We start from the raw sequence: 25,649 nt of genomic DNA, 5'->3' as shown, positions 1-25,649 counted from the left end.
AACAGAAATGTTTGTGCTGGCTGAAAAGCCTTCCAGGAAGGGTGGCATATAGGCAATCCTATGGCATCCCTATTCTCAGCACTCAGTCTAAAGCAATCCAGTGAGCGAACTAGCGAAACAGAGTTGAAGAATTTGATAAGAGTGACAGAACATTTAATTTAGAAGAAATTCATATAACATATTGTGCCACATGTTTCTGTTAATCAGAATGTAGCAGTGTGTGTGGACCACATATACACTTAGGTATTTCCCTACGAAAGAATCACACTAGTCACACTGTAGACAAAAAACATCTCATACTGAGCACATAAAGACGCCACACACATACATCATCAATATTTCAGATTACAGGCCCTCAAAGACTCACTGGGTTAAACTAAAGTTATCCTGAAAGATACTGTTTTCCCTTCACATACTCTGCGTAACAACACACTTACTGTAGCTTCCCAATAACCAAAACAACAGTTGGCTTCGAGGTCACCGTGGAAGTCGTGATATCACACAGACCAAACAAAGATGGCTGCTGCAACTGAATCTGAGATAAGGACCCAGGGGAGGAGAATGCAGCCAGATCATCAGTGCCTTTATATATTCACCATGAGCGCGTGGAGGAGCAGAGCTTCGGTTGCATCCTATTACGTAACAGCGGAGCTGAACTGGACACAGGCTTGGGTTGCAGTTGGACTACACTCCAGCTTAGCTTGGCAGGACACAAGCTCAGGTGTGTGTAGCCACTGTGTCCACATTAACCTGTTGTAGCCACGACTAAACACCAAGGGCAGCATTGCACACAACTTCACATGACTTTAAAGCCACAGCTGAACAGAAGGAGCAGTGCCAAAAGGCTGGACTGTACATAACTTCACATCCCTTTGCTTAAATTCCAGTCAAGAATGAGAAACTCCGTCAAGAAAAAATCACCTAAGCAAGACACTGAAATAGATTTAGATAGCATTACTGTATCCCTAATTATGCTATGCCTTCCAGGCAGTTGTCTTTACACTCCAGAAGTACATCACATATAATAGGACCCTCATCTCTGTATTACTAATGTATCAAAATAAGATTACAGTAGAACAAAATAACTTCCTCTTGCTTCTTGCCTCTGTCTTGTGGTCTCTGTGGTTACACACCACCACAACAAGCCCATTAACCCCACTGCATGATTAACTGTGCCAGCAGCATACTAATGGCTTGTTGCGGATGCAGTTTCACCAGTTCCACATACTAATGGATTGATGCGGATGCCTATCCACAGCTTCATCAGCTCCACATATTAATGGAATAATGTGAATGCCTATCCACAGCTTCACCAGTTCCCCTCTTCTCATGCGTCTGCTCTCATCGCTGTGTTTTCGTTTGTCTTTTTCCTCCGATCAGATCCAATCAGATCCGATCAGATGAGAAGCTCTGGTATCAATGAGAGGAGTTGGACCCTAAAACCGATGCCTGCCAGATTGCCACTGAACACACTTTCACGTCGGTTTGTAGAAGCTTGTTCTGCAAATCACTCTGGATCACAGACTCAAGCCAAACGATTCAGTCTGATTGTATCTAGCCCCAGGCAGGCGAAGGGGGAACGCGATAGTTTGCATTGGTTGCATTGGTCGAGACGTGTAGCGGGTCTTCAAGTGCCAGGAGAATCTGGACCTCGGTCGACCCTGATCTGGCACAGATAGCGCCGCCGTCACGCCGGATCTGAGCCAGCAGCGGCCCGGTATCCCCCGGGCTATGTGAGCCGTGGTGCTAACGTGAGTGGGTGTCTGATTACAGGCTGACACAAAAGATGAGTGAGAAAGAGAGAGGCCAGCATTAATATTTCACCACTCCTGCCTCCACACGCCGCTTCCATACTTCATGGATGGACATTTTCCTTGAAAGCCCAGTGGTCACTAAGACCACAATGTAAGCATCGTATTCTTATATGTAGTATTACCAACTTTTCAATTGATTACTGTCAAATGTAACTGTATCGTTGTTATCTGTATGTCGCTTTAGACAAAAGTGTCTGCTAAATACCATAACCATAACCATGACCATACATAATATGCTATGGTAAGACAGGGAATCATTACAACAGAGATAGTAGTGGAAGTTGTGGAAGTAACCGGTCATGGTTTTCAGTATTAAATTGTCACCTGCTCGTTGTTAAATTGTCCTGCAACTGAAATGACCCGTGTGGGCATATACGCGTAATCCAGTCTCTCTGGTGATGGGGCTGTGCACTGTGCTGCTCTTACTTTTTGTGTGCGAGGAGCAGCTCCTTGTGGAGCTCCTGGTGGCTCCTGGAGCTCTTCGCAGGGAGGCGGAAGCCCTCTGGGAGACCATCACTGCCCGCAGCATCTGAAATAACAGCACCTCAGCTCAGATACCCACTGCCACAGTCACATGATATCACGTAATAAAGTAAGAAGTTACCAACGCCAGCACTGGTGTCTGCCACTTAGTATAATGTTTATATTAAGATTTGAATATGCAAACTTAACCAAATATGGAAAGGATGGAAGCAAGCAGATACTGGTCTCATGTTTGCACACTCGCAGTGCAGAGGTATTTGAAAGTTTAACATTACATTACTGTTATCATCTTCCCAGTTAATTGACAACAAGAGTTGATTATTGCTCACCAAACAATGTGGTATGTGGGTCAAATAACAAGGAAGCTGTTTTTTTTATTCAAATAAATACAGCACATACAGTAAATTGTGTATCTAATAAAAAAATATAATGTATGTTTTAGATAATGAATGGCATGTATTTGTGAAAAAACATAGTGTTACTGGTAGGTAAAATTATTGCATAAAATTGCATGATAGCAAAGGTCACCTGTAATGGCCCTCAAAGCCACTAACCTCTGTGATGACTGTTAGCATGGGCTAGTGCGTGCCCTGACGCTCTGGACTTCAGGTGACCCGGTCTGGGTGACCCATGGTGTTGAGTGTGGGGGTGCCCTGCGCCCGCTATTCCGTTGGGCATGCCAGGGTGCGCCCCACTTCTCACGCCGGCCTCCGTGGTTCTGAGGGGATGGACGTGGGGGTCAGAGGCCGCTCGCATGGCACACAAGCACGAGAGGGACGACAGCACCTGAGCTCTGGCCCTAAGCCACAGCCCCTGCTGCATGCTGGGTAACTGGAGGACAGAGATGAGGAAGAGGTGGTGGAGATGGTGATGGTGTGGGCGTGTGTGAGTGTGTGTGTGTGGGGGGGGGGGGGTAAGTGAAAGGGGGGTTGGTCAGGCAGTAGGACGGAAGGGGTGGGAATGGAGGAGAGTAATGACAGCAGATGAAAGGGGGAGAGGAGAGGAGAGATTGAGTTTCGGTTAAGTGGAGATCTATAATTCATTTCCACTGGTGTGTTCCAATTAATGTTCTCTTTTTTTCTATTTTTACTTTGGTTTTGTTTACAACTGGCTTACAAAACTGAAGATAAGGAGAAAAAAACTTCAGCCTATCCCAGTTGAGAATGCATACCGACTGAGAACAAAATACTAAATAACTAAGCATCTCACTTTCACAATTCACCCTTTTGTTTCCTATTAAAATATGTTGATCAGCCTACCTTACCATTATTGTGCAGTGAGTCTTTTCTCAGTTCGGCACAAGAAAGTGATAGGACTATTCAAAATAAATAACTAATGATAGGATATTAATCTGGAATGTTGGTTATCACAGCCAAGGAACAGCTAACAAAAGGCAAGGAATGTGAGTTTGAAGTCATAAAACATTGAACAAGTAGCCCACAGTAGGATTGACCGCAGTATTTCAATCCACAGATGCTGAGCAAGTCTGCCCTGCTCACCGTTATAACACCACTGGCTGTTACTAGGCTAATGTCTAAGCTTATGCAAATGGTATGCAAAGTTCCCCTTAGCTTTCGAACGGTAGCCTAACATCAACAAAGGCTACCAACACTACTCAGCCTACAATATATATTTTTTAATTACAAAATGCAAAATATCACACACAAATATTGTATATAGCCTACTTACACGAGACGTGTCTGTCCTCCATGTACGTTCCGTCTTCTAAACCTTATCGAGCGCTGGCTATCACATTTACAACTCAGGGACAACGATACGATGCGCCTGCCACCTGAGAAAGGTAACATTCACCTGGCCGTAGTAGCCTACGCGCCACACGCGTTTCTCTTTTTTCACACACGAGGGCAGTGTAACGCAAACCCTGCCCATGTCGACGGTCTCTGGCAGAGATGTTAGGTAATGCTCATCACTCTGAATTCATTTGTTGTCTTATACATTATTGATGGTAAGGTTATAGAGTCACATTATGCGGTGTGTTAATTTTAGGTCATTCTGGCGACCTATTCCTGAAGCTACAATCATATTTGGATTGTTTATGAGTGTATGGTCTATGGCATGTGAACACGTTGGCTTTTTGGGCTGAATATAAAACTGTAGTAGCCTACTGTATAGTCTGTAAACTGTAGTCATCTTGCATAGAGCAGTTTCCAAACTTCAAGGCATGAACTCGTCGATTAAAGACAACAATGTATCTTTGTTGTTATTTTATTTCACTGATTGTATGGCCTAGTACATCATGATTAGACATACACAATTTATGACATGAAGAATTGTAAAGGTATAATTCCCATCTAAAATATAAGGCTAAAGGCTACAACAGACAAACATGACAATGATCTATAAGCACAGACTAATTATTGCACATTGGTTTGAGTATTCTAAATCAATTTAGCTATGAAACAGACACAATAGGCTACCATTTCTCATTTCCTGACATGATCAGTTTGTGCATAGTGTAGCCTTCCTGTTGGGCAAAACAGAGCCAATACTGTGATGGAGCGTATTACTGGTGGGAGGGGAGGTTGGGCAATATTTTCTTAACCCATATTACTGTGCGGATGGGTTATATCTTCTGTTCTGTGGGGTTGTTAGCCATGGTATCTAAAATTGTGCTTGTTTTGAAGCAAATCTATTACCTCCCCCTGACCCACATAAATAATTCATGCAGGCTAGTCTTAATTAAATGCCACCTTAATATTATGTATCTAATTACATCCCCACATGCAGCTATAGGCTATTTTAGCCATTTATGTTCATGCTTAAAATCTCCGACTGCATCTTCACATCAGTTCTCTATAGGCTACTGTAGAGTCTGGCTCCAACTGGATCTGTCTCACATCCTGCTTTACAGTTAGTCCTGTAAAGTCTAGGTAAATGTCTTCAAATGATCAGGAATGGGCACTTAAGGTCAATGTCTAACGGAAAATGCACAGTGCCTCTCCTTTGGTTATCAGTATACAGTTTGGATCTTAAATAAAGTGTGCGCTTAAAAGGGAAAACAAATTGCTTAATCATATAAATTGTGCGTTCAAAAGGGGGAAAATGCATAATCATATAAACTGTGTGTTCAAAATGGAAAAAAATACTATAAACAGATAAATTGTGCGTTCAAAATGGGAAAAAATACTATAAACAGATAAATTGTGCGTTCAAAATGGGAAAAAGTACTATAATCAGATAAAATGTGCGCTTAAAGGGAGGGAAATGGCACCTTTGCATTCAAGATGCATTTTCACCACTGCTCATACAACATCACATTAGTGAAGACTTAAACAAAACAAATAGCAGCTAATCAAATGTAAACAAACAACAACATCTATCACAACATCACAACATCAAAGAATGGTAGCCTATACAAAAACAGATTTAATGCAACTAACCCTTGGAAATACTACGGTACACAAACCTTTCAGTAGAGGATGTTCCCAATGACATCCTATTTTTGGTAATACATGTGAGAAATGTGCTATGATTAGAACAGCATTAATATTAGTGCTAATACCTCTTTTCACAAAGGCTTCCAAGTAGCCCATTAGCGGTTTAAAGCTTAGGTCTGCTCAGCTTAACGGGTGGAAAAGTTAACGTTTCAGGGCGTTTTATTAGAAAATTCTGTTCAATCATTCATCTCTGATTCTGGTCCACATATGAACTCATCTGACGTGGCCGAGTTCTTAGTTTCTCCAAATGACTCTAAAGAGGAGGGAAATCTTTGTGTAAAAGTAAGAGTATGTAAAAGTAAGAAATGTAAAAGTAAGAAATGTTGATGTCGGGTACCGGTAAATGCAGTTTGCTGGAGGTCACTGACATGTTGTATCACTATGTCACCTCAATATTCCTTTGTCACAGTTCTTTTTATAGACCCTTTCAACAAGAAAACAAAAACAATGCTTGAGCGTTCTATTTTCTTCCCCAAAAAAATCCTCTGCATTAAGATAACATATGGAATGTTAAAATGGAAACCTTGTGGGAACAACTACGGCACTGATAATGGAACAGAGATACACCTCCACTAATATCTTAACACCACTTAACAACAAATGGAATGGAATGGAATGGAATGGGCATCCCTTCACTGCCCAAGGAGCAGGACCACAGTATCAGCAGCAGGTCCTGGGCTTCTTCAGATGTCTGAACCCAGGGAAGGAGCGGAGCACACAAATAGATTTTTCAGACTTTAATACTGCGAGCGATGTACGTTTCGACACACAGCGTCTTCCTCATTGTCAACAGAGTCAAGCTATTTGTGTGCACCGGTCCTTCACCGTTTACTAAATCAGCTGATCATAAATTAGCACAACTCTATGGCCAGGTAGTTCAACTAACTAGTACAATCACCTGTGTGGGGTGCACAGGTAGACAGGTACACTATATTGCCAAAAGTATTGGGTCACTTGCCTTGACTCGCATATGAACTGCAGTCACATCCCATTCCTAATCCATGGGGTTTAATATGACGTCAGTCCACCCTTTGCAGCTATAAGGCTTTACACAAGGTGTAGGAGTGTGTTTATGGGGGGGGGGGGGGGGGGGGAGTTACCATTCTTCCAGAAGCGTATTTGTCAGGTCACACACTGATTGAGACTGGCTCTCATTCATCCCAAAGGTGTTCTATTGGGTTGAGGTCAGGACTCTGTGTAGGCCAGTCAATTTCATCCACACCAAACTCCACATCCACATCCACATCCATGTCACGGGGACCACTGGTGCACAATCATGTTGGAACACGAAGTGGCCCACAATATATGACCCAATACTTTTGACAATATAGTGTATACAGTACATGGTGAGGTCACACCCCAACACCAATAAAATGTGATAGTGTGGTATGATGATGTGAATGATTACAAGCAATTTGAGCATTTGCAGTTTTTGGCTGAAGAATGTACATGAGAAAAATGCACAAAAAAAGTAAAGTTATCATTCACATCATACAAATACCAAGACATTTCATTGGCGTTATGGACGTGACAAAAAAGTAAATTTTCCTTGGAATTTCCCAGGACTTTTACTCTCTCGAGCCGGAGTGCTCGGCCTCTGGTCGGTGGCGGACGTCTACCGGATGTGGGCCATCTCCTCCAGGAAGGGCGTCTTCATGCAGCCGGTGCAGAGCTGGTCCATCCACAGCGGCGCCTCGTGCTGCAGCGGCGTGCGGCGCGGGTAGAAGGTGTACGAGAGGTCGTAGTTCAGCAGGCAGCTCAGCGACGCCATGTAGAGGTCGGAGAAGCGGCACAGGCGCCGCGAGAAGTACGTGGGGTTGTGGCACGTGCGGAAGATGCTGCCGAACTGGGGGTTGAACAGGTTCTTCGTCTTTTGCCTTGACGGTGAGAAACGCGAAAAGAAGAAGTGATGTAATAGTTATGTATCACAGAATGAATAGCTGACATAAATGAGCACTGCTCTGGTTATAAATCAAGCTCTGAGAATGTCCCGGCCTAGACACCTACCGTAGCTCCTCTCTTTCTTGCATCCACTCCAGGAGGACCTCTCTAGAATCAGGGTCCCGATGCATCTGATTGACAGAAAGAGAGAATAAATCAGATCATTAACAACAACTATAAATCAGTAAACAAGACAGAAAACAACACCCAACACTGCGGTTTGGATGGATATTTCTTTATACCAAATCTTCATACTAAATAATATATGAAAAGCAAAACCAGGATGTTCTCAATTTTTTACAAATGGCTACAAACTGATTTTTTTTACACAATTTCCTCTAGACATGTTGACATGACACTACAAAGTTTATTTACCTTAAAATAACGGTTTCAAATTCATTATACACCGACTTACCATACAGAGACGAGGGGTCCTCGTACCAACTCTTACACTGCATTACATGTCTTTGGTGTAATTGCTTGCAACTGTTATGTTTTATTTGTTGAGTGTTGTACTAGCGAAGATTAACCAGAGTCAAATTCGTTGTTTGTTTACGCAAACCTGGCCAATAAAGCTGTGCCTGGCCAACTCTGATTCTGATTCTGATTCTGAGATGGATGAGTTTGAGTGACGTTATAAGATTGCTGCAGGATTACCTCCTCTGCTCTAGGCGGCGCCACTCACCTGCATGCGTTCCAGCAGGCCAGTGAGGGCCTGCAGCCAGGTGAGGCTCTGGGCATACTGCTCCGTGTTCACCACCTTGGTCTCCAGCTCCAGCTCTGGCACAATGGCTCCTGTACGCCAGCCATGACGAAGCATCAGGTCCTGCAGGGAGGAACCGACCAGGAGAATCTGCATAAGTCATGTGGGTATAAGCTGTGCATATGGCTCTGACAGTAGGCGCGTTCAAGATGGCTGCGCAGCACAAAAACTGCGCAGCACAAGATGCACGTGGTTAAAAATCTGTCCACGATGGTCTAGATGGGTGTGTTTTCGACTCTGCAGTCGGTATCACATGGCCTCAACTTATCGCGGGAGCAAGGCGTGGCCAGGCAGCTGCTTCGCAGCGGAGCAGCCGCTTTTGAGGTACTGCGGAGCGCAGCGGAGCCTAGACGCTGCCTTCATGTCATGACGTCAGGTCTTTGCCCTAATTGGCTTTTACATCCCTGACGTGTTTGCAGGTGTTTACATGCCTCCTCATATCCACAAGAGTCCGTGCGGGTCCGTGCCTCGTGATTCGTCACATGGTCAAGTCTAGACTACGGGAAGTAGAGAGTGTACAATTTCATAGCAGCGTTTGTATCCCCTCCCCTGCTGCCACCGGCAGCTCTCGTTGCTGCAAAAGGTCATTTGAACACGCCTAGTGTTTAAAGGGCCATTGGGTAGAACACAAGTCAGTTTGAGTCGTCTTGAAGGCACCATTATATCCGTGATTGTGATGGCACTCTTTTATTGACTTGCATAATATTTGATACAGCACCTCTTGAGGTACAATATGGTATTAAGACAGAGTACGGTCCGAAGCATGGACAGAGCTAGCTTGTTAGCATGCTGTTCTAAACCAAAAATCCTAAACATAGCACACTCTAAGATTGACCAAAATAGCCCATTGTAGGTTAGTTTACTCTGACAAACATCCATTTGATTTGATTTTGAGTCAGTTGTTAATTAGAAATACTAGAGATTAAAGGACACTTACATTTTGCATGTTTAAATCAAACTTACATGACACAAATCTCCATGATCTCAAACGTCCAATCAAATGCTTATGTGAAATGACACAATACAGATAGGATTTTCTTACTGATTCTTATACTGGAGTGAATATCATACAGTATGTCTTACCGCCAGGTCACTGTAGAGATGGTCACCAAAGTACAGAACTCTCGACCCCCTCCAGCCTGTAAGTTTGAGGAAATCAAAGAGGTTCCCCTGCAATGTACCAAAACACAAACGAGTAAATGAATGAATGAATTAAACTTTTTCCCCAAGGGGAATTTGTCTTGCACTTTGGAGCCATACAGTAAATTACATGGAGCAACCACAGGCTTACTACTTAAAGTTGTAATCCTCAATTAACACTTCCATCTCATTGCTCGTGATACAGAAGTGTTGATTGAACACAACAGTGTAGATCTCTCTTGAGCCATCTTGTTTGTTTTCCAATTGCAGAGCCAGGACTTGAGTATGTAAACCAGAATATTAATATGGGCGTCACAGGAATTCAGGGGAAATTTGAGGGGAATGGGAATGTGAGGGGAAATTTAATGAGTTTGATAACAAGTATTGGATTAGAAGGATCCCTCTTGAATGTATCATCTGAGGACCCTACTGACCTGTTCATACAGAACTGACCTGTTTGTACACCTGCCCCTTATCCAGGCTGGTAATCTTGTCCCACTGAAGGTCCCCGTTGCCATCCAAACGCCTGAATGGCCTGTGTGAAGACAGTCACGGGGAGAGAGAGACCATCTAACATGGATCACCAAACACAATCCAGTGGAGTGATATGAGCAGAGTCCTGCTGTGGGTGACCACTTACTTGACACAGTCGTTAAAGAAATGGGGCTTGTCTGCCTGAACGATGACCACGTCAAAGAAGTCCCTCCAGTTTTTGCCCACCATGTACGTCATGCCCTTATCACTACAAGCAGATGGGACAGAGGGGGATACAAAGACAAGATGACTGCCTGATACAGGGCATGCTGAGGGTGGGGCTGTGGAGATTCAATGCCCAATTCAGCCTAACTGGGAACAACAAACACTAAACACCCAAATGAAAGTGCTATTTTGTAAGACTCTTGTGACTACCGTGTGGAGAATTGAAATCGGATTCTTTTGCACTTTCCACCCCCGCCCCCCTCCATCCATCAAAGCATCACAGCTGTAATTTTGTTGTACTTGTACAATGAAAATAAAGGCTACTATTGAAAAGGAGTAGTTGATGCTGGACCTGCACTCCATCCTCTACTCCAGATGGTATGTCTGAGTGAACCATTGACAAAGTTGCAGAGCGTGCACGCGCACATCCAACTTTTTGCAAGTGCAGGGTAAAAAAGCTCCATAACAATTGAAAAAGTGCTCGACCAATGTTGGCCTTCATCAGGTCTGAAACAATGACACTCACACAAAGCTGAAGGGACTATTGGTGATGAGAAAAAGCTTCTTCCCATCGCTGACCAGACGATGTAGGACAGCATATGTCTCCTCTCCTCTTAAGATATACTTTTCTGGGGTAACACACACACACACACACACACTAGAATTAATGACCAGCACTACAGAGCCACACAGTGAGATATACTAGTACATTGAAGAGCTTCACATTAATTGGTACCCCTGGTAAAGCTGAGTAAAAAAAAGAGGTACAGTAACAAATAATCTTGGCAGTTTGTTTTGGTCTCGCAAAGAAAACAATGTAGGAAATTCAACCTTGAAGGTCAGGGAAGTTATTATGAGAAACAGACCTCATGAAGACATACTGTACGATCTTTATGGATGTCTTTATATGGCATATTCTTATACATGTGATTAAAGGTAGATTGTTTTCTTATTTGTGTCACTGTAAAATTCAGATAAATCCCCAAAAGTGTTTTTAGTCAACTTTACCAGCGGTGCCAATGAAGGTGGAGGGGCTGCTGTACATTGTGAGAATCCAGAAATGACAGAAAAGTGATGTTTTTACCCAAGTCCTGCATGATCCACTTATACATGTAGCCTTTAATGTGCACCATTCCAATAGCTTCCTATACAAATAAAAAGACGATGCAGTTATTATATAGATGTATAAATGCAAACATATAGATACAGTACTTTCATAAGGTGACCCAACGTGACTTGTTGAGAATAACTTTATATTGTGTGACATCCAATCAAAATGCTGGACAAGAGAGCAGGCACTCGGGCTTTTTGCATCAGTCATTTCAGTGCAGAACAAATATGATGTTATGTCAGTGTGTGCCCTCTGCCAACTTTCCTGGGCTGATTTGAAGAGGATAAGGCTTAGAGAAATGTTTAATTTGGCAGAACACCTGTCCAATCCAATAACGTTTCCTGTCCTGATAAGCAATCACAAACCTCCACATAACACCTTCACAGCCCTCTGTTCGGGGGCCAAGCAGAGGAACATCCCCCACTGGCACGCTTGTTTACTCTACACAAAAGCCCCGCCGATAACGGCTCAGTTTTCTCCGGACAGGAGAAAGTCGAATCGGCAGAGAAACAAGGCCTCGCGTGCTGGCCCAGGACCAGCCCTGAAACCAGAGACCGCCGAGCCTGACACCCGGGTCCTTTCACCTCCGAGACGCAGATGAGAAGCACCATTGTTCGGCCGGGGCGCAATCTGCGGCTGGGGCGGAGGTTCACCTCCGTGAGGCCGGAAAGATGACCCTGCTCGGGTGGGAAGCAATCTGACTTCGCGAAAGCGGTCCTCGGAGCGACAGCGAAGGGCTGGGAACCCGATCCTCGCTAACCAGGAGAAACACGAGCTTCGGAACGCCGACAAGATAAGAATGAAAACAAAGTGTGTCTGCCTGTGTGAGTGTGAGTGTGTGTTTTCTTTCATGTGTTGTATATAGCAGGACCCTCACTGACCGACACGTCTCGGTAGAGGTGGACAGGGTCGTACTCGATGTTGCTGGAGAGGAAGTAATCATTGGCCACGGCCAGCAGGGTCATCTCTGGCAGGGAGAAGACGTCCATGAACTGCTTCACGTTTGGGCCCTGTGTGGGTGAATGGGGAGAATGACAGATCAGTAAAATAAAGCACTCAACCCTTATATCAGCACTTGATGTCTGAAGCCCAAGTTTGTTCTGAGGTTGTAACTGAAGTTGAGTATTGCAGGTGCAACCTGGTTAGTATTTAGAGGCTTAAAAATGAATCCTCCAACTATGTATCAAAATATTTTTTTTTTGACAACTGCTAGTGCAGTCAGGTGTACAAAAAGCACATTACTTATCATATACTGTACATGAATGCACGCATATTGTTAAAAAAAACCCTGTAAAATTACAGTAAAGTACTGGCAGCACTTTTGCCAGTAACTGACTGTATTTGTACAGTATTGATACTGTAAAAAGTAATTACAGGAAGTCACTGTATGCAATATTACAGTATTTTACTGTACAAATACAGTCAGTTACTGGCAAAAGTGCTGCCAGTACTTTACTGTAATTTTACAGGTTTTTTTTTTACCTGTAACAGGAACCTAAATTACAGTAAAATGCTGTTTCTGGATATAAGAACCATTTGGTGAAATTAATGACTGCAATGCAAATTGCAAAACAATGCAAATTTATTAGCACAATTATAAAACATTACATGTTTGCACATAAGCATACAGAAGAAAGTTCTTTGCGGAACACCTATGCAATGCTCATTTTTGTGTATCAGGAAGGGGCCATCCCCAAACTGTTCCCACAAAGTTTGGAGCATGGAATCCAAAGTCTCTTGGTTAATGCTGAAACATTCAGAGCTCCTTTCACTGGAATTAAGGGGCCAAACCCAGCTCAGGGATGGCCCCTTACTGTTCCAACATGACAGTGTATCAGGGCGCAAAGCAAGGTCCATAAAGACCTTTGGGATGAATTAGAGCAGAGACTGAGAGCCAGTCTCCTCTCCCAACATCAGTGTGTAACCTCACAAATGCGCTTCTGGAAGAATGGTCAAAAAATTCCCATAAACACACTATACAAATTCACACACCCTAAGGATTAAGAATGGGATGTCACTTAAATTCATATGTGAGTCAAGGCAGGTGACCCAATACTTTTGGCAAAACAGTGTATGTGTTCACTGACATGAAATGGTGTGTGTGTTTGTGTGTGTGTGTGTGTGTGTGTGTGTGTGTGTGTGTGTGTGTGTGTGTGTGTGTGTGTGTGTGTGTGTGTGTGTGTGTGTGTGTGTGTGTCCGCGCGCGCGTGTGTGCCTCTGAGTTGATCCCGATGAAGCATCTACAAAAATACCAATAAACAAGTCAATCAACAATATTCATTCACCTTTGAATAAACACAAGGGTTGATGCAAGTTCATCCTGGTATTCCAGGTTGAACACATAATTAGAAACATAACACATCCAACAGAACAGCCAGCCCAGGGAAGAATGAGGACCCTTCACATATGATTTGTCCTTCAGTGGAAACCATCCACTTGCTCTTTGGAAGAGTTGGGTCTTCAAGAGCTTCATGTATACAGTACAATATGAATCCCATTCAGTGTCCTGTCATGCATTATGTCATCTCATAGGTTGTTGTAGCTGTCCGGCTGGCTGGCCAGTGTGCTGCTTTGGACCGTAGTAGTGGATGGTGCTCTCCCGTGTGATGCATCCCTCTGTCTTAACTATCTGTTCAAGTGAAGTGGCCACAATACGTTTTCCTGTTGCTTTTGGAGAAGTAACGATACTGCATCTAGAGGGGGGTCATATAATGGTGTAAACTTACATCAGACAAATTAAACTAACAATGTAGGCTACTGTAGGCTATAGTAGGCTGCAAATAATACATGTACATTGTACAGTTTTGGTTGCCACTGTACAGATGAAAATGTGAGGGAGGCATGGCCAAGTAAAAACAACAGTATTTAAACTATGCCCAGTGTTAAACCCAGTATTTTTTTCAGTTTTCAAAGACAAATATTATAATAACTATGTAATTAGGCCAGGCCATGAACATGTGAAGTCAATACAAACAGGCCTTTGCCACCATTTGATCAACATTCAGCAATTATTTCAAGTAGGCATCATTACATTAACTCTATACAATTAGACTATGAAAATGTGGAGCAGGCAATAGTAGGCAATGTCACTAGTTAATCAACATTCAAAAATAAACTATTTGGAAAATGTAGGCTATGTTTTTGCAATAATTTAAAGACCAGAAATAACTTACGTCATACACACGAATGTAATAGGTCAACTCGCCCGGTGCGTTGAGCCAGCTACTTCAAGCAATCAACCTGTGGGTAGTAACACAACACAAATAAACTTTTGGTTGCAATGATGGGGTTATCCGATTATAAACTGTCTAGGAGTTATCTGTCAGCAAAGATTTTAAATCAGCACTTCGTATCGTCACCAAGCAGCAGTAGGAGTTACACATTACCGGTGCGGTGGTGAGCCATGCAGGCACAGGAGACACACAACTTCGGAAGAATTACATATTCATATTGTGTCGAAGCATTAACTATATTAGCACATGTTAACGTCATATGCATCCACGCACAAGTAAAGCATGGACGTAAAAATAGCAGTCGCTTTCAAAATAAACCAACGATGTTGATTTGCGTACATTATATTATGCTTAAATAGGCTGTTGACTAGCCTACTTTCACGGACCTTACCCGGGCTGGTAGCTAGCAACATATAGCTGGAAGCTATGTCTGGGCTAAAAGCTATGTTTAATAACCGACATTTTAGTAACGTTAGATTATGTGCTTCCAGAAAAACATGTTATGGGGAACACTGGAATATGCTTTAAAAAAAATAATGCTTTGTGCCCTAGCAAAATGGCTAACATTAGCCCATTAGTTAGCATACATTTAGCCAAATAAGAACGTAACAAAATAGAACAGAACACAAAGCAACAACGTCGACTTTATTTTTCCAAATAAATTAGCTAACTCGATTACAATCAATATGCACTTTATGATATAAGGAAAATATGAGATTCAACTTACCACGCACTTCTCAGAAGAAATCCGTGTGTCTGAGACAACGGTATCCAGAATCAAAAACCCAACGGTCTTCTCAATTTAAAAAGTACAGGAGCAGCCTGTAACCCCATTTTCCATGTTCTTTTCCAATAGTGCTTTGCAAATTACAGTTCATTTCTGTATAATCAGACACATAGTTTGCATGTCCCAAAATGCACTTCTCTTTACAGTTATCTGTTGTGTTTTAGTAAACACAGATGGTTCCTGTAAAATATTGCTGTAAATTGGCAGAAATTTTTAACAGTGTAAAATAACATTCTATACAGGAGGAGAGGAGAGCTGGTGCGTTCACTGGGGTCACACTCACGGACATTGACAATATTGTGTTTGGGAAGGCCCTTTGCACGTCATCACACTGACAGCCCCTAGTGTTTAAAGAGTTTCATAAAAGGAACAAGAACTAGACAGAGCCAGAATTGTATAATTGGTCTGAGAAGAGGAAAAATATCCCACAGTGCATGTCACTCATGGGAGCCTTTTTAAGAAGGGAAAGAATTTGAACCCAATTCACCTGATTAGCAGACCTTTAAATGTCTCTCTCTCACGCGCACACACGCACACACACACACACACACACACACACAAACCAATGCCACTCTTAAAGGGATATTCCGCCATTTTTGGAAATACGCTCATTTTCCACCTTCCCTCGAGCAAAACAATCGATATTTACCTTGTTCCCGTTCATCCAGCCATTCTGTGAGTCTGGCGATACAACTTTTAGCTTCAGCCTAGCATAGATCATTGAATCGGATTAGACCATTAGCTTCTCGCCTGCTAGCTTCATGTTTAAAAGTGAATAAGATTTCTGGTAATTTTCCCATTTAAAACGTGTCTCCTCTCAAGTTAGAAAGTGCAATAAGACCAACTGAAAATGAAACCTGGCGTTTTTCTAGGCTGATTTGAACTACACTCTCATCTGGCGTAATAATCAAGGCAACTTGCAGCTACTGGCACTACTACTGCTTGTTGTCTATGGGGACTATTTTCAGATGCTGTGTAAGATATCACTGCGCCTATGGTACGTTTGCAAGTTGCCTTGATTATTACGCCAGATGAGAGTGTAGTTCCATGTCAAATCAGCCTAGAAAAACGCCAGGTTTCATTTTCAGTTGGTCTTATTGCACTTTCTAACTTGAGAGGAGACACGTTTTAAATGGGAAAATTACCAGAAATCTTAGTCACTTTTAAACATGAAGCTAGCAGGCGAGAAGCTAATGGTCTAATCCGATTCAATGATCTATGCTAGGCTGAAGCTAAAAGTTGTATCGCCAGACTCACAGAATGGCTGGATGAACGGGAACAAGGTAAATATCGATTGTTTTGCTCGAGGGGAGGTGGAAAATGAGCGTATTTCCAAAAATGGCGGAATATCCCTTTAAAGTACTGTCTGTTGCCACACAACAGGGCCCTATCAGACTAGATTGGGGTAATGAGTAGTGAGCTTTAGCAGGGACTCTGCCTCCTACTCAATAACATCCTGTTTTGGATCAGTCGAGTGACAGCTCAGTATGTTGGCGCACACTTCAAACGGGAAAAAAAAACACCTCAAAGATGTGCCCAGAAACGTTTCTGTGCTTCTACTATTTTCTACTATTTTCTTCTCCTATTCTTTCATCTGCTATAGACTGAAAGCATGTGCATTCATTAAAATATAATGGCTTATACCTTTATGCAATACTCATTCCCTCAAAAGTAGATGAGCTAGGTAGTCTTTATGGGCTATGTAGCTCAAGGAGCAAATGAACTATGCTTTTGAACTGTTTATTTATCGATATTCAGAGAATTTCAGACAAAGTCTCCACTTTTTGTCTAGAACTGTAGGCCTACGTATGTAATTAAAACTTAATTGATTATGTTAGCAAATGCTACAGTAATTACAGCACACACTTGCAGTCATAGTTAAGGATCAATCTAAGGTTAGTGGTGTATGATAATATGTAGTAAAGATTTGGACATGAACAGCACAAGTACTGTACAGTACCTTGCCATAGAAGCCGCTGAGGTGGTTCAGGGGGACATGATGGGTGCCCTGATACAGCTGCAGTACTTCCTCATCAGGGACAGGCCTCAGACCACTACCCATACAAAACAAAACAAAACAAAACAAAACACAGGCAGGCCTATCATGTTGTGTATTTTCAAAATGAATAAATAAATAAATGTGCTAATATTAGTATAAATCAGTTGAATCCCATTATAAAATACAAATGAAACACACTGCCATATACTGGAGTATATACGGATTTAGAGCCCCTATCTAACTGCAATTTTAATGACAGGTTTTGTACTGACCGATAAACTGTTCCTAGCTGAATATAGTGAAAGGCATCTATCTTCATCAGAAGACCCTGAAAAAACAGCAAGCATAAAAAATGAGTTTCTCTCTGTTTGTGTGTGTGTGTGTGTGTGTGTGTGTGTGTGTGTGTGTGTGTGTGTGTGTGTGTGTGTGTGTGTGTGTGTGTGTTAATACTGAAGTGATTTACAACAGATAAAATAGGATATGCAAAGAATATTAAAAAATACCTTCTGAATATCATAGTGAAGACCTCGAGTGGCAAAGTTAGGAATGTAGTCATATTTTCTGATGCCTTCAGGGTACTGAAATAAAATAAACATGTAAATATTTATCCTAGTGCTCTCAAGTGCATTGCAACAACACAAATATTTGATATGGCGGGTGTAGGCTACCATACAGGTGAAATATGTGCATAGACTGTAGCAACAAGGCAAGCACATTAAAATAATGTACATGATGTACTAATGAAATGCTATAGTGAAAGACTACAAAACATTGTCAAGCCTGACATAATAAGCTCAGAACATCATCACCCCCACACATTTGGCCTTCCACATACAACACAGTGTGTGTGTGTGTGTGTGTGTGTGTGTGTATGTGTGTGTGCGCATGTTGAAAAACTCCACCTTGTAGTGCTCGATGAGGAAGTCTCGTGCTTTAGTGTAGATCATGGAGTCGAGGGCATTGGAGTAGAGCGCCAGTGTGTAGTCGTAGTCGAAACCGTAGATGTCCACTTCGGCCAGGCTCACCTCGTTGTTGGCGTAGATGGTGGAGGAGTTGAGCACCGAACACACACCAGGAGGGAGCAGGTCTATTAGACATAAACATGGAGGAGTTCACCCAACATTACCTCAGGATTTGGTTAACTATGCTTATTACCTCAGGATATGGCATTGCCTATTAGACAGAAACATGGAGGAGTTCACCCAACATTACCTCAGGATTTGGTTTAACATGCTTATTACCTCAGGATATGGTTAAACATTGCCTATTAGACAGAAACATGGAGGAGTTCACCCAACATGCTTATTTACCTCAGGATTTGGTTTAACGACCATTGCTACCATTTAGGGGCAGCCGTGGTGTACTGGTTAGCGCATCGGGCTTGTAACCGGGGGGTTGCCGGTTCGATCACCGACCAGTCCACCACGGCTGAAGTGCTCTTGAGCAAGGCACCTAACCCCTCACTGCTCCCCGAGCGCCGCTGGTTGGGCAGGCAGCTCACTGATCTGGGTTGTGTGATTCACCTCACTGTGTGTTCACTGTGTGCTGTGTGTTCACTAATTGGGTTAAATGCAGAGAACTGAATTTCCCTCACGGGATCAAAAAAGTATATATTCTATTCTATTCTATTCTGCTATAATTCAACCATTGGCCTTTTGCACAAGTGTATGTACCACTGACAATACTATTTACTTACTGCCACATACAATTTAAACATAAACTTCAGCCCCAGCACTTTGCTTGTCCAGCTGAAGGAGGACATCTATTCTGAAGCTTTCTGCTGGCCTTCATTCGGCTCGTTATGAAACCATGGGACCCAAATTGAATGACAGACAAAGTACGAAGTCACTCAATGAGCAAAGTGCCTGAACTAAAGTGCTCGTCTGGCATTTGGAAGCATCGAGTTCACCCAATGTTTGTGTTCAGGATCTTGCTTTTTGATATTTATTAATTTATTATTGTGTTAAATGCTCCAAATGTAAAGAACTTTGAGCTGCATTCGGTGATATACAAATAAAGCTTATCATCATTATTATTATTATAAATTAGGGCACCTTAATGCGTGTACAACCATGTACAACTTTGGGATTACTTAAACCCTCTCTCTATCTACCACAGTACATGATCAGTTTTTGTCCATCCATTACATGCACACAGACAGGCTTAACTAAACATAATTGTGATCTCTGCTAGGATCAGAGACAATACTGTGCTCCATGTTTGATGTCGAGTAACAGTTGCAGACATAAATGACTAAAATCTTAGTGAGGCGTAAGTGGTGTTGTTAATTCAACACACCACTTTACGAAACTAATGCTGAACCTTACTTGATGAATATGAACATGAACATTTTGAGAATTTCACATTAAACAGCCTGTGGTGAGTAGTCTGGAAGTGTGATTTCAAGTGGTTCACTTCTGTTGAACATGATTTCTTCCAGTGTTCTCCAGAATAACTTGGACACAAAAAGCAAAGCATGCTGGAGATTGTTAGTCCATAGAGCAGCTATGATGATCAGTCTGTGCTTAGCATAGGTGCCTAATAGCCTTCATAACTCAGTTATTTTTGTATGGGACATGAAAACCACACACAACCACTTTCAGCATGTTTACTAGAGCTCTGGACTCAAAACCAGGAAGGATGCATCACTAATGAAACTATGATGAGCAATGTGCAGCATGCGCCTTATCCATTGGGTGCACACTTTGGGCCCTTATATTCCAATCGACCACATCCTGATCTTTACAGACTCGTTCGTGCTTATTCCCTCTCTTTCTCCTCCTGAAGGAGATTAGCACAGCTGTCCACTGCAGCAGGGTCACAGTAGACTGATGTGGTGGGAGGGGTGGGAGCCAGACAGGATTAAGGCAGAGTCCAAAAAAAAAAAACACAGAGAGAGAATTGACCACATGGCATAGATAGGGTATGGCGACAGTTGGTCAATCTCAAGGGTAGAGCGCAGGGGGAAAGAGAGGGCACTCCAGACCAGTGACCTTTCCCAAGCCAGAATGGCAAGCAGTTTTCACAGTTGATACAAAACTCTAGGTTCAAAAGGGGGTCAAACAGTGGACTCGAAACTTCATTATTGTGGTCAGCCCTGCAGCTCCAAACATGTTCTATTTGATAAAGACTCCTTCTGCATTGTCTGTACTTCACTTTATATTCTCATACAAGCTAGGCCTATGCACCATTTCTTTGGCATTTGGATTTGGAAATGTCAACTCTTTGAAAATGTCCAAATGTGGTAATTTTGGTAACAGCAAACATATCCCTGCTATGTAATCACAACACAGTAAACATAGACTGAGATTAAAGGGGGTCACGGTCCGTTTCTAAATCTGTCGCCAAAAAACACTGGAAGAAGACCAACCATTAAAGTGGGGCATGGATTTGCACACATCAATAGGCAACTGGACTCATTCGAATTTGCAGTTTGTCTGTGGTGTGTAGTTTTCAATAGCATGGCTAAGACAAAATGTTTGACAAAATGGTTTGAGACAAAACCAACAGAATTAATCGTATTGGGTAGGCTAGCTACACTTGATTTCAGAGTATTTTGTGAATTTAACATGTGATGCACATAACAATGCATGGTAAAAGGAAAACAGTCCAGTGATTAGGTGATTAAACTTGACAAAATATGCTTGACACTGCTTACTTTTAAAAGGATGTCAATTATTGACTCTTGGACAAATCATGCAGCCCAATGTGAAACTTTGCATGATAAACAAAAACAGTATTAGGTGAATGCCCCTGAATCTAAAAAATGAACGCAAGACACGTACCATGTACCAGACGTTTCATCTCATTGTATCTAGCCCACAGGTAGGCCCTCTGGTCTACCTTGAGGGCGGTTGAAGAGTAGGACCTTCCTGATAAAAGCAGCTTCTCCTCGGTGCGCTTTTTGCCGCCCACTGGATGCCTGTGGACGGCGGGGACGGTCGGTGGACCCGATGGACATGGCTTACCACTCGTCTCTTTATGTTTCCCTTCTTGGTTAGTGACACCGCAGGAGGAACATTTACTGGAATAATTCTGGAGTTTTCTGGACCTCACAAGAGGTGGTGTCCTGTTGCCACTTTGCAGAAGAGCGCGACCCAGGACTCCGACAGTTTTGTAAGACATTCTAGAACTGCATAGCTGTGCGAACCGTGAGAGAAATCTGGACGCAATCTGTTAAAAGGTGACAGCTCGGACTATTTACAAACTTAGTGGTAGTCTCACTTGAACAATCACAGTTTTTAAAACCCCGCCTCCTTAAGGGAGAAAATACATAAATTGTAATTCCGAGGATTTACAACAGATGGCATTATGCAACTTCGGCCGTCTGCAATAACCAAAAACTCGCGCTATCCCGTCCCGAATCCTTGAGCGTGACTGGAGCGTGCATTTTTAAGCGCTACGTTAACTGGGCGCAAAACAATTATGCTAAAAGGGTGATTCTCCAACTATGGTACTTTTTCTGTCCTTGACAGATGTAAAAAAAAAAAAAAAGAACTTTAAAAACATTTCCACTTTTTTTGTTTTCACACTTACCACATGTTAAGGTGAACCTATAAAAATATTGTTCAATTTAGTTTTTTTTGGTTTAATATATAGGCCTATATATATATATACATATATATATTATAGATAGGAGGCATTTTATATGCGGTTTTTACTATTTTGCCTGTCCCTAGACCAGACTTTGGATCCTCTTGAAATCTAAAGCTGATAAATAATTTTTAATTAAAACAGAAAGTATGCATCATAATTTCAATGGTATTTCAAGGTAAATATGAGAAACACTGAGAGTATGTTTATTGTAAGTCATTTCCGAACCACTCATAATTCATTCTGACGGAAAAATGTCTGGATTTTTACAATTTCATTAGGTGTAATTAGAGATTATTTAATGCCAACTCTAAATTTTAACACTGGTCAAACATGAGATTAGAGGAAAAAGGGGAAAAATGTAATTTCCACACCTGTCTCCATTGAAGTGATAAAGACAGGTTGGCTCGGCAAGGACATGTCCCTTATCATTTCCACAACCACAAAATTGTTTTGGTCAATCAATTGACCAAATGGTCATCAATTTACAATTTGGAACGATGCAAGTGTGAAGTGTAACCCAATACATTCTTAGTAACAAAAATATAAAAATGTTGGGTTGTGGAAATGACAATTTCTGGGATTTTTGTCTGGATAAAAAATCCCCCAAAAATACATATATTTAATAAAAATCAGCACAGCCAACCTCAGGGCAGGTAGGCATGCTGGGGAAACAAATTATGTCAGTAATATTTCAATTAAAAAGGTTTCATTTTCTGCAAACATCCAGGTCTAAAAAGTATAGTTGGAGAATTACCGAAAAACAGAAAACACATATACACACACAACACAAGCAGGTAGACATTATGTAACTTTATTTTTCCCCCAAGACACTAGATATTTAGCTCACAAATCAAATTCTGGAAGGACAAAACCTGCAATATTTTGAGCCATTTTTTTCCAGAGTTCCACCATAATAAAGTGTACCAAAGCGAGTCGGAGGGTAAAAATGTTCAACAGCAAGAGGACGTTTGAGACAAGCGTCACATATTTCACACACAAATAACACAGGTAAAGGTCGAGGTTAACAGCCTACCAAATCCATTTAGTACACTGTCATTTACAACAAGCAGCAACATAAAAGTGATCACCCATACAATGACAACATTGCCTGACTGAATCAACGGTCATTTCCACCTATGACCTTAACAACACGCTCTAGACAGCTAGCTAACTGTTTTAGAGAGTGTGAAGATGCCCAATTCCCAAACTCTCTGAAAAGAAAGTGGGCTACCTGGCATGTACACCTTTTTTGTGCTTTGGCTAACAGCACGGGCTTCAAACAAACGTCAACGGGTCACAGATGAGATTAAATCTGCTAAACATCTTTATGCCGCGGACACATGATTGAGGCGGCAAATTTTGCACTTTCCTAAGTTTCAGGTCAGGGGCCAACAGCGTCCCCATGGCCAAGCACAAATTAATCCTACCATTTCCCATGATCGTTTTTTTGTTGTTGTTAAAAAAAATGTGTACTAATACATTTCCACCTCAGAAATACTGCAATACACTAAGGGGAAAAAAACAAAACAAAAAAAATTGAGACTGCAAATAATCAAAATTAAGGCACTATTCTCATAACCTATTTCTGTTGCATGATTCATTTTCCACCCTAAAAATTAACATTCCAATGAAACGTTTTTTTTGTAACTTCGGTGTGAAAAATAAAAACGGCTTTGCTGAAAATCACTAGCAAAGCGTAGAAAAGGCTCTCACAGTAAAGCCAAACCATGATCCTACACTGTAGCCCACAAAAGCCCTGACAGGCAGGAGGGGTTTAGAGGTGACCACACTCTTCTCCATTCACCCAATACATACTAGTAAATTCACACACACACACACACACACACACACACACACACACACACACACACACACACACACACACACACACACACACACACACACACACACACACACACACACACACACACACCTCTCAAGAGTAAGGAATCATGAAAGGACATCTAACAGTACATAGGTCAGTTTTTTAGTTTTTGGTTGTGCCGGGGTCACTTGGGTTCTAGGCGGTCATGGGACTGTGCATAGCTGGAAGTTGAGTCGTGGTTGAATCTTCTGTATTTCCTCTGCTCGACTTGTCACAGGTCACAGAACCTGAGGAGAGCCCATTTATCAGAGGCGGCGGTGGCGGCTGAGGGCCCGGTCCCGGTCCCGGTCCCGGCGGAGTGGTGCTGACTGGGGCCGAGGGCCAATCAATGGGACACAGCAGTCCGGGACAAAGAGGAGGATGGGCATTTGAACGGTCACATAATCATTTAAAGGAAAAAACAATAAAACAAAGAGTTTTCCATTTGTCTTTGTTGTTGTGGTGGTGGTTAGTTTTCAGTGACCCACCAAACCCAGCAGGACTTTAGCCTGTTGGTATGTGCTTGTATATGTGACCTTCACACAGAAGAACTGTTAGTGTGATGCCTTCCCATCCAGACCATCCACACTAGTAGCACAGTAAAAGGTCCGACACATGCTACTAGCCAACATAGTGTAGGATACAGCAGACTCCAACCAAACCTGCACATTTGCCTTATTTAGCATAATATATATTTTTTACAGATTTTTCTTTCTTTTTTTTCCTATTTAATAAACAAGGCATCTTGCCTTTCTGTAATAATTAAAAGGCTAATACTGTACAAAAGAAAACAAACAAAAACATAGACACACACAAAAAAAAGAAAACACACAGTCCATCAGCTCAAGTCTGATTCCTAAAATGTTTTGGTCTGAAGAGAGGTTTTCAGGTACAAGTCAGTGCCCTTGGACTCTGATGGTTGAAGGCAAGATATGGAATGGATCTGATTCGACCCCCAAGGGGCAAGCAAATGGTGCCCACCTCAGCCATGGCATGGTGGCATGCTTCTCTCTGCCCTGCTCACCCAGAAGCATGCATGCACAGCCAAGATCAGATCAGATCAGAGTGGACAGAGGGCAGTAGAACAGTATATGAGCAGGAGACGTGGGAGAGGATGGAGACAAGAAGATGAACTGATAGATGGAGTACAGAAAGAGAGATAAGAAAAGAGACAGAAGTCAAGAATGAACAGGCCAGGTTAAGAGAGAGAGAATAAAGAGAGAGAGAGAGTGAGAGAGAGAGTGAGAGAGAGAGAAATGCTTGATAGCGGAGGAGAGAAGGTCCTGATGAGTGCTTCTGAGGTCTGTTGGGTCTGAGATGCAGAGAGGTCAGGCAAGCAGGGCAGGGGAAGGACCACATGGAGGTGTGATGAGCTCTACATGACATGTTCCCCAGACACAGGAGCCAGGCGGAGGAGAGAGAGATGGAGGTCGACATGAACGTTCCCCAACACACGAGCCAGATTGGAGAGAGGGGCGGGGGGGGACAGATGACAACCTTTCACCGCTGCAGAGACAACAACCACAGAGAAACTCATCAGGGGAGGGGTGCAATAGGAGACAGACGCATCACAACACACTCAGCCCGACTACAGCTCAGACGACCTTACGACCAAGCCAAGCAGAGTCAGACACACATGGAGAAACAGAAGAAGGCTGTTAGGGTATGCATATAGAACTTCTAATGGCAATACGTATGGCCATTTAAAAAGACTACATATAAAGTTAGTGGAGTTGAAAAATTGTCAGGTCATGGTGCTTG

The 25,649-nt window shown here is 42.4% G+C and overlaps 3 protein-coding genes across 3 annotated transcripts in view; all 3 read right to left on the bottom strand.

Moving 5' to 3' along the window:
- The window catches only part of si:ch211-218o21.4 (uncharacterized), a 7,345-nt gene extending 3,158 nt beyond the window's left edge, over positions 1-4,187 (bottom strand). Inside the window, exons 1-3 of the mRNA XM_062542050.1 lie at positions 4,110-4,187; positions 2,852-3,128; positions 2,241-2,343 (exon numbers count right to left, since the gene is read on the bottom strand). Coding sequence (XP_062398034.1) covers positions 2,241-2,343; positions 2,852-3,128; positions 4,110-4,187 — 458 coding nt within the window. The remainder of the gene's footprint in view (positions 1-2,240; positions 2,344-2,851; positions 3,129-4,109) is intronic.
- Positions 4,188-6,835: 2,648 nt separating this feature from the next.
- On the bottom strand, positions 6,836-21,655 carry LOC134087940 (5'-nucleotidase domain-containing protein 2-like). Its single transcript, XM_062541792.1, has 14 exons — positions 21,214-21,655; positions 18,331-18,515; positions 17,932-18,006; positions 17,701-17,756; positions 17,390-17,483; positions 12,291-12,419; positions 11,383-11,443; positions 10,825-10,927; positions 10,240-10,341; positions 10,053-10,134; positions 9,543-9,629; positions 8,382-8,522; positions 7,763-7,827; positions 6,836-7,632 (listed from the first exon to the last, which is right to left on the bottom strand). The coding sequence occupies exons 1-14, from the start codon at positions 21,551-21,553 to the stop codon at positions 7,371-7,373; spliced, it is 1,782 nt and encodes a 593-aa protein (XP_062397776.1). The 5' UTR covers positions 21,554-21,655; the 3' UTR covers positions 6,836-7,370.
- A 1,164-nt stretch (positions 21,656-22,819) lies between these two features.
- The window catches only part of zgc:162200 (uncharacterized protein LOC558638 homolog), a 33,128-nt gene continuing 30,298 nt past the window's right edge, over positions 22,820-25,649 (bottom strand). The window contains exon 10 of the mRNA XM_062541791.1: positions 22,820-25,394. Coding sequence (XP_062397775.1) covers positions 25,389-25,394 — 6 coding nt within the window. The 3' untranslated portion in view covers positions 22,820-25,388. The remainder of the gene's footprint in view (positions 25,395-25,649) is intronic.

This window comes from Sardina pilchardus, chromosome 7, assembly GCF_963854185.1.
Source record: "Sardina pilchardus chromosome 7, fSarPil1.1, whole genome shotgun sequence".
Classification (NCBI taxonomy): domain Eukaryota; kingdom Metazoa; phylum Chordata; class Actinopteri; order Clupeiformes; family Clupeidae; genus Sardina; species Sardina pilchardus.
The sequence above is the reverse complement of the archived record's forward strand: the minus strand, read 5'-3'. Positions and strand labels throughout refer to the sequence as shown.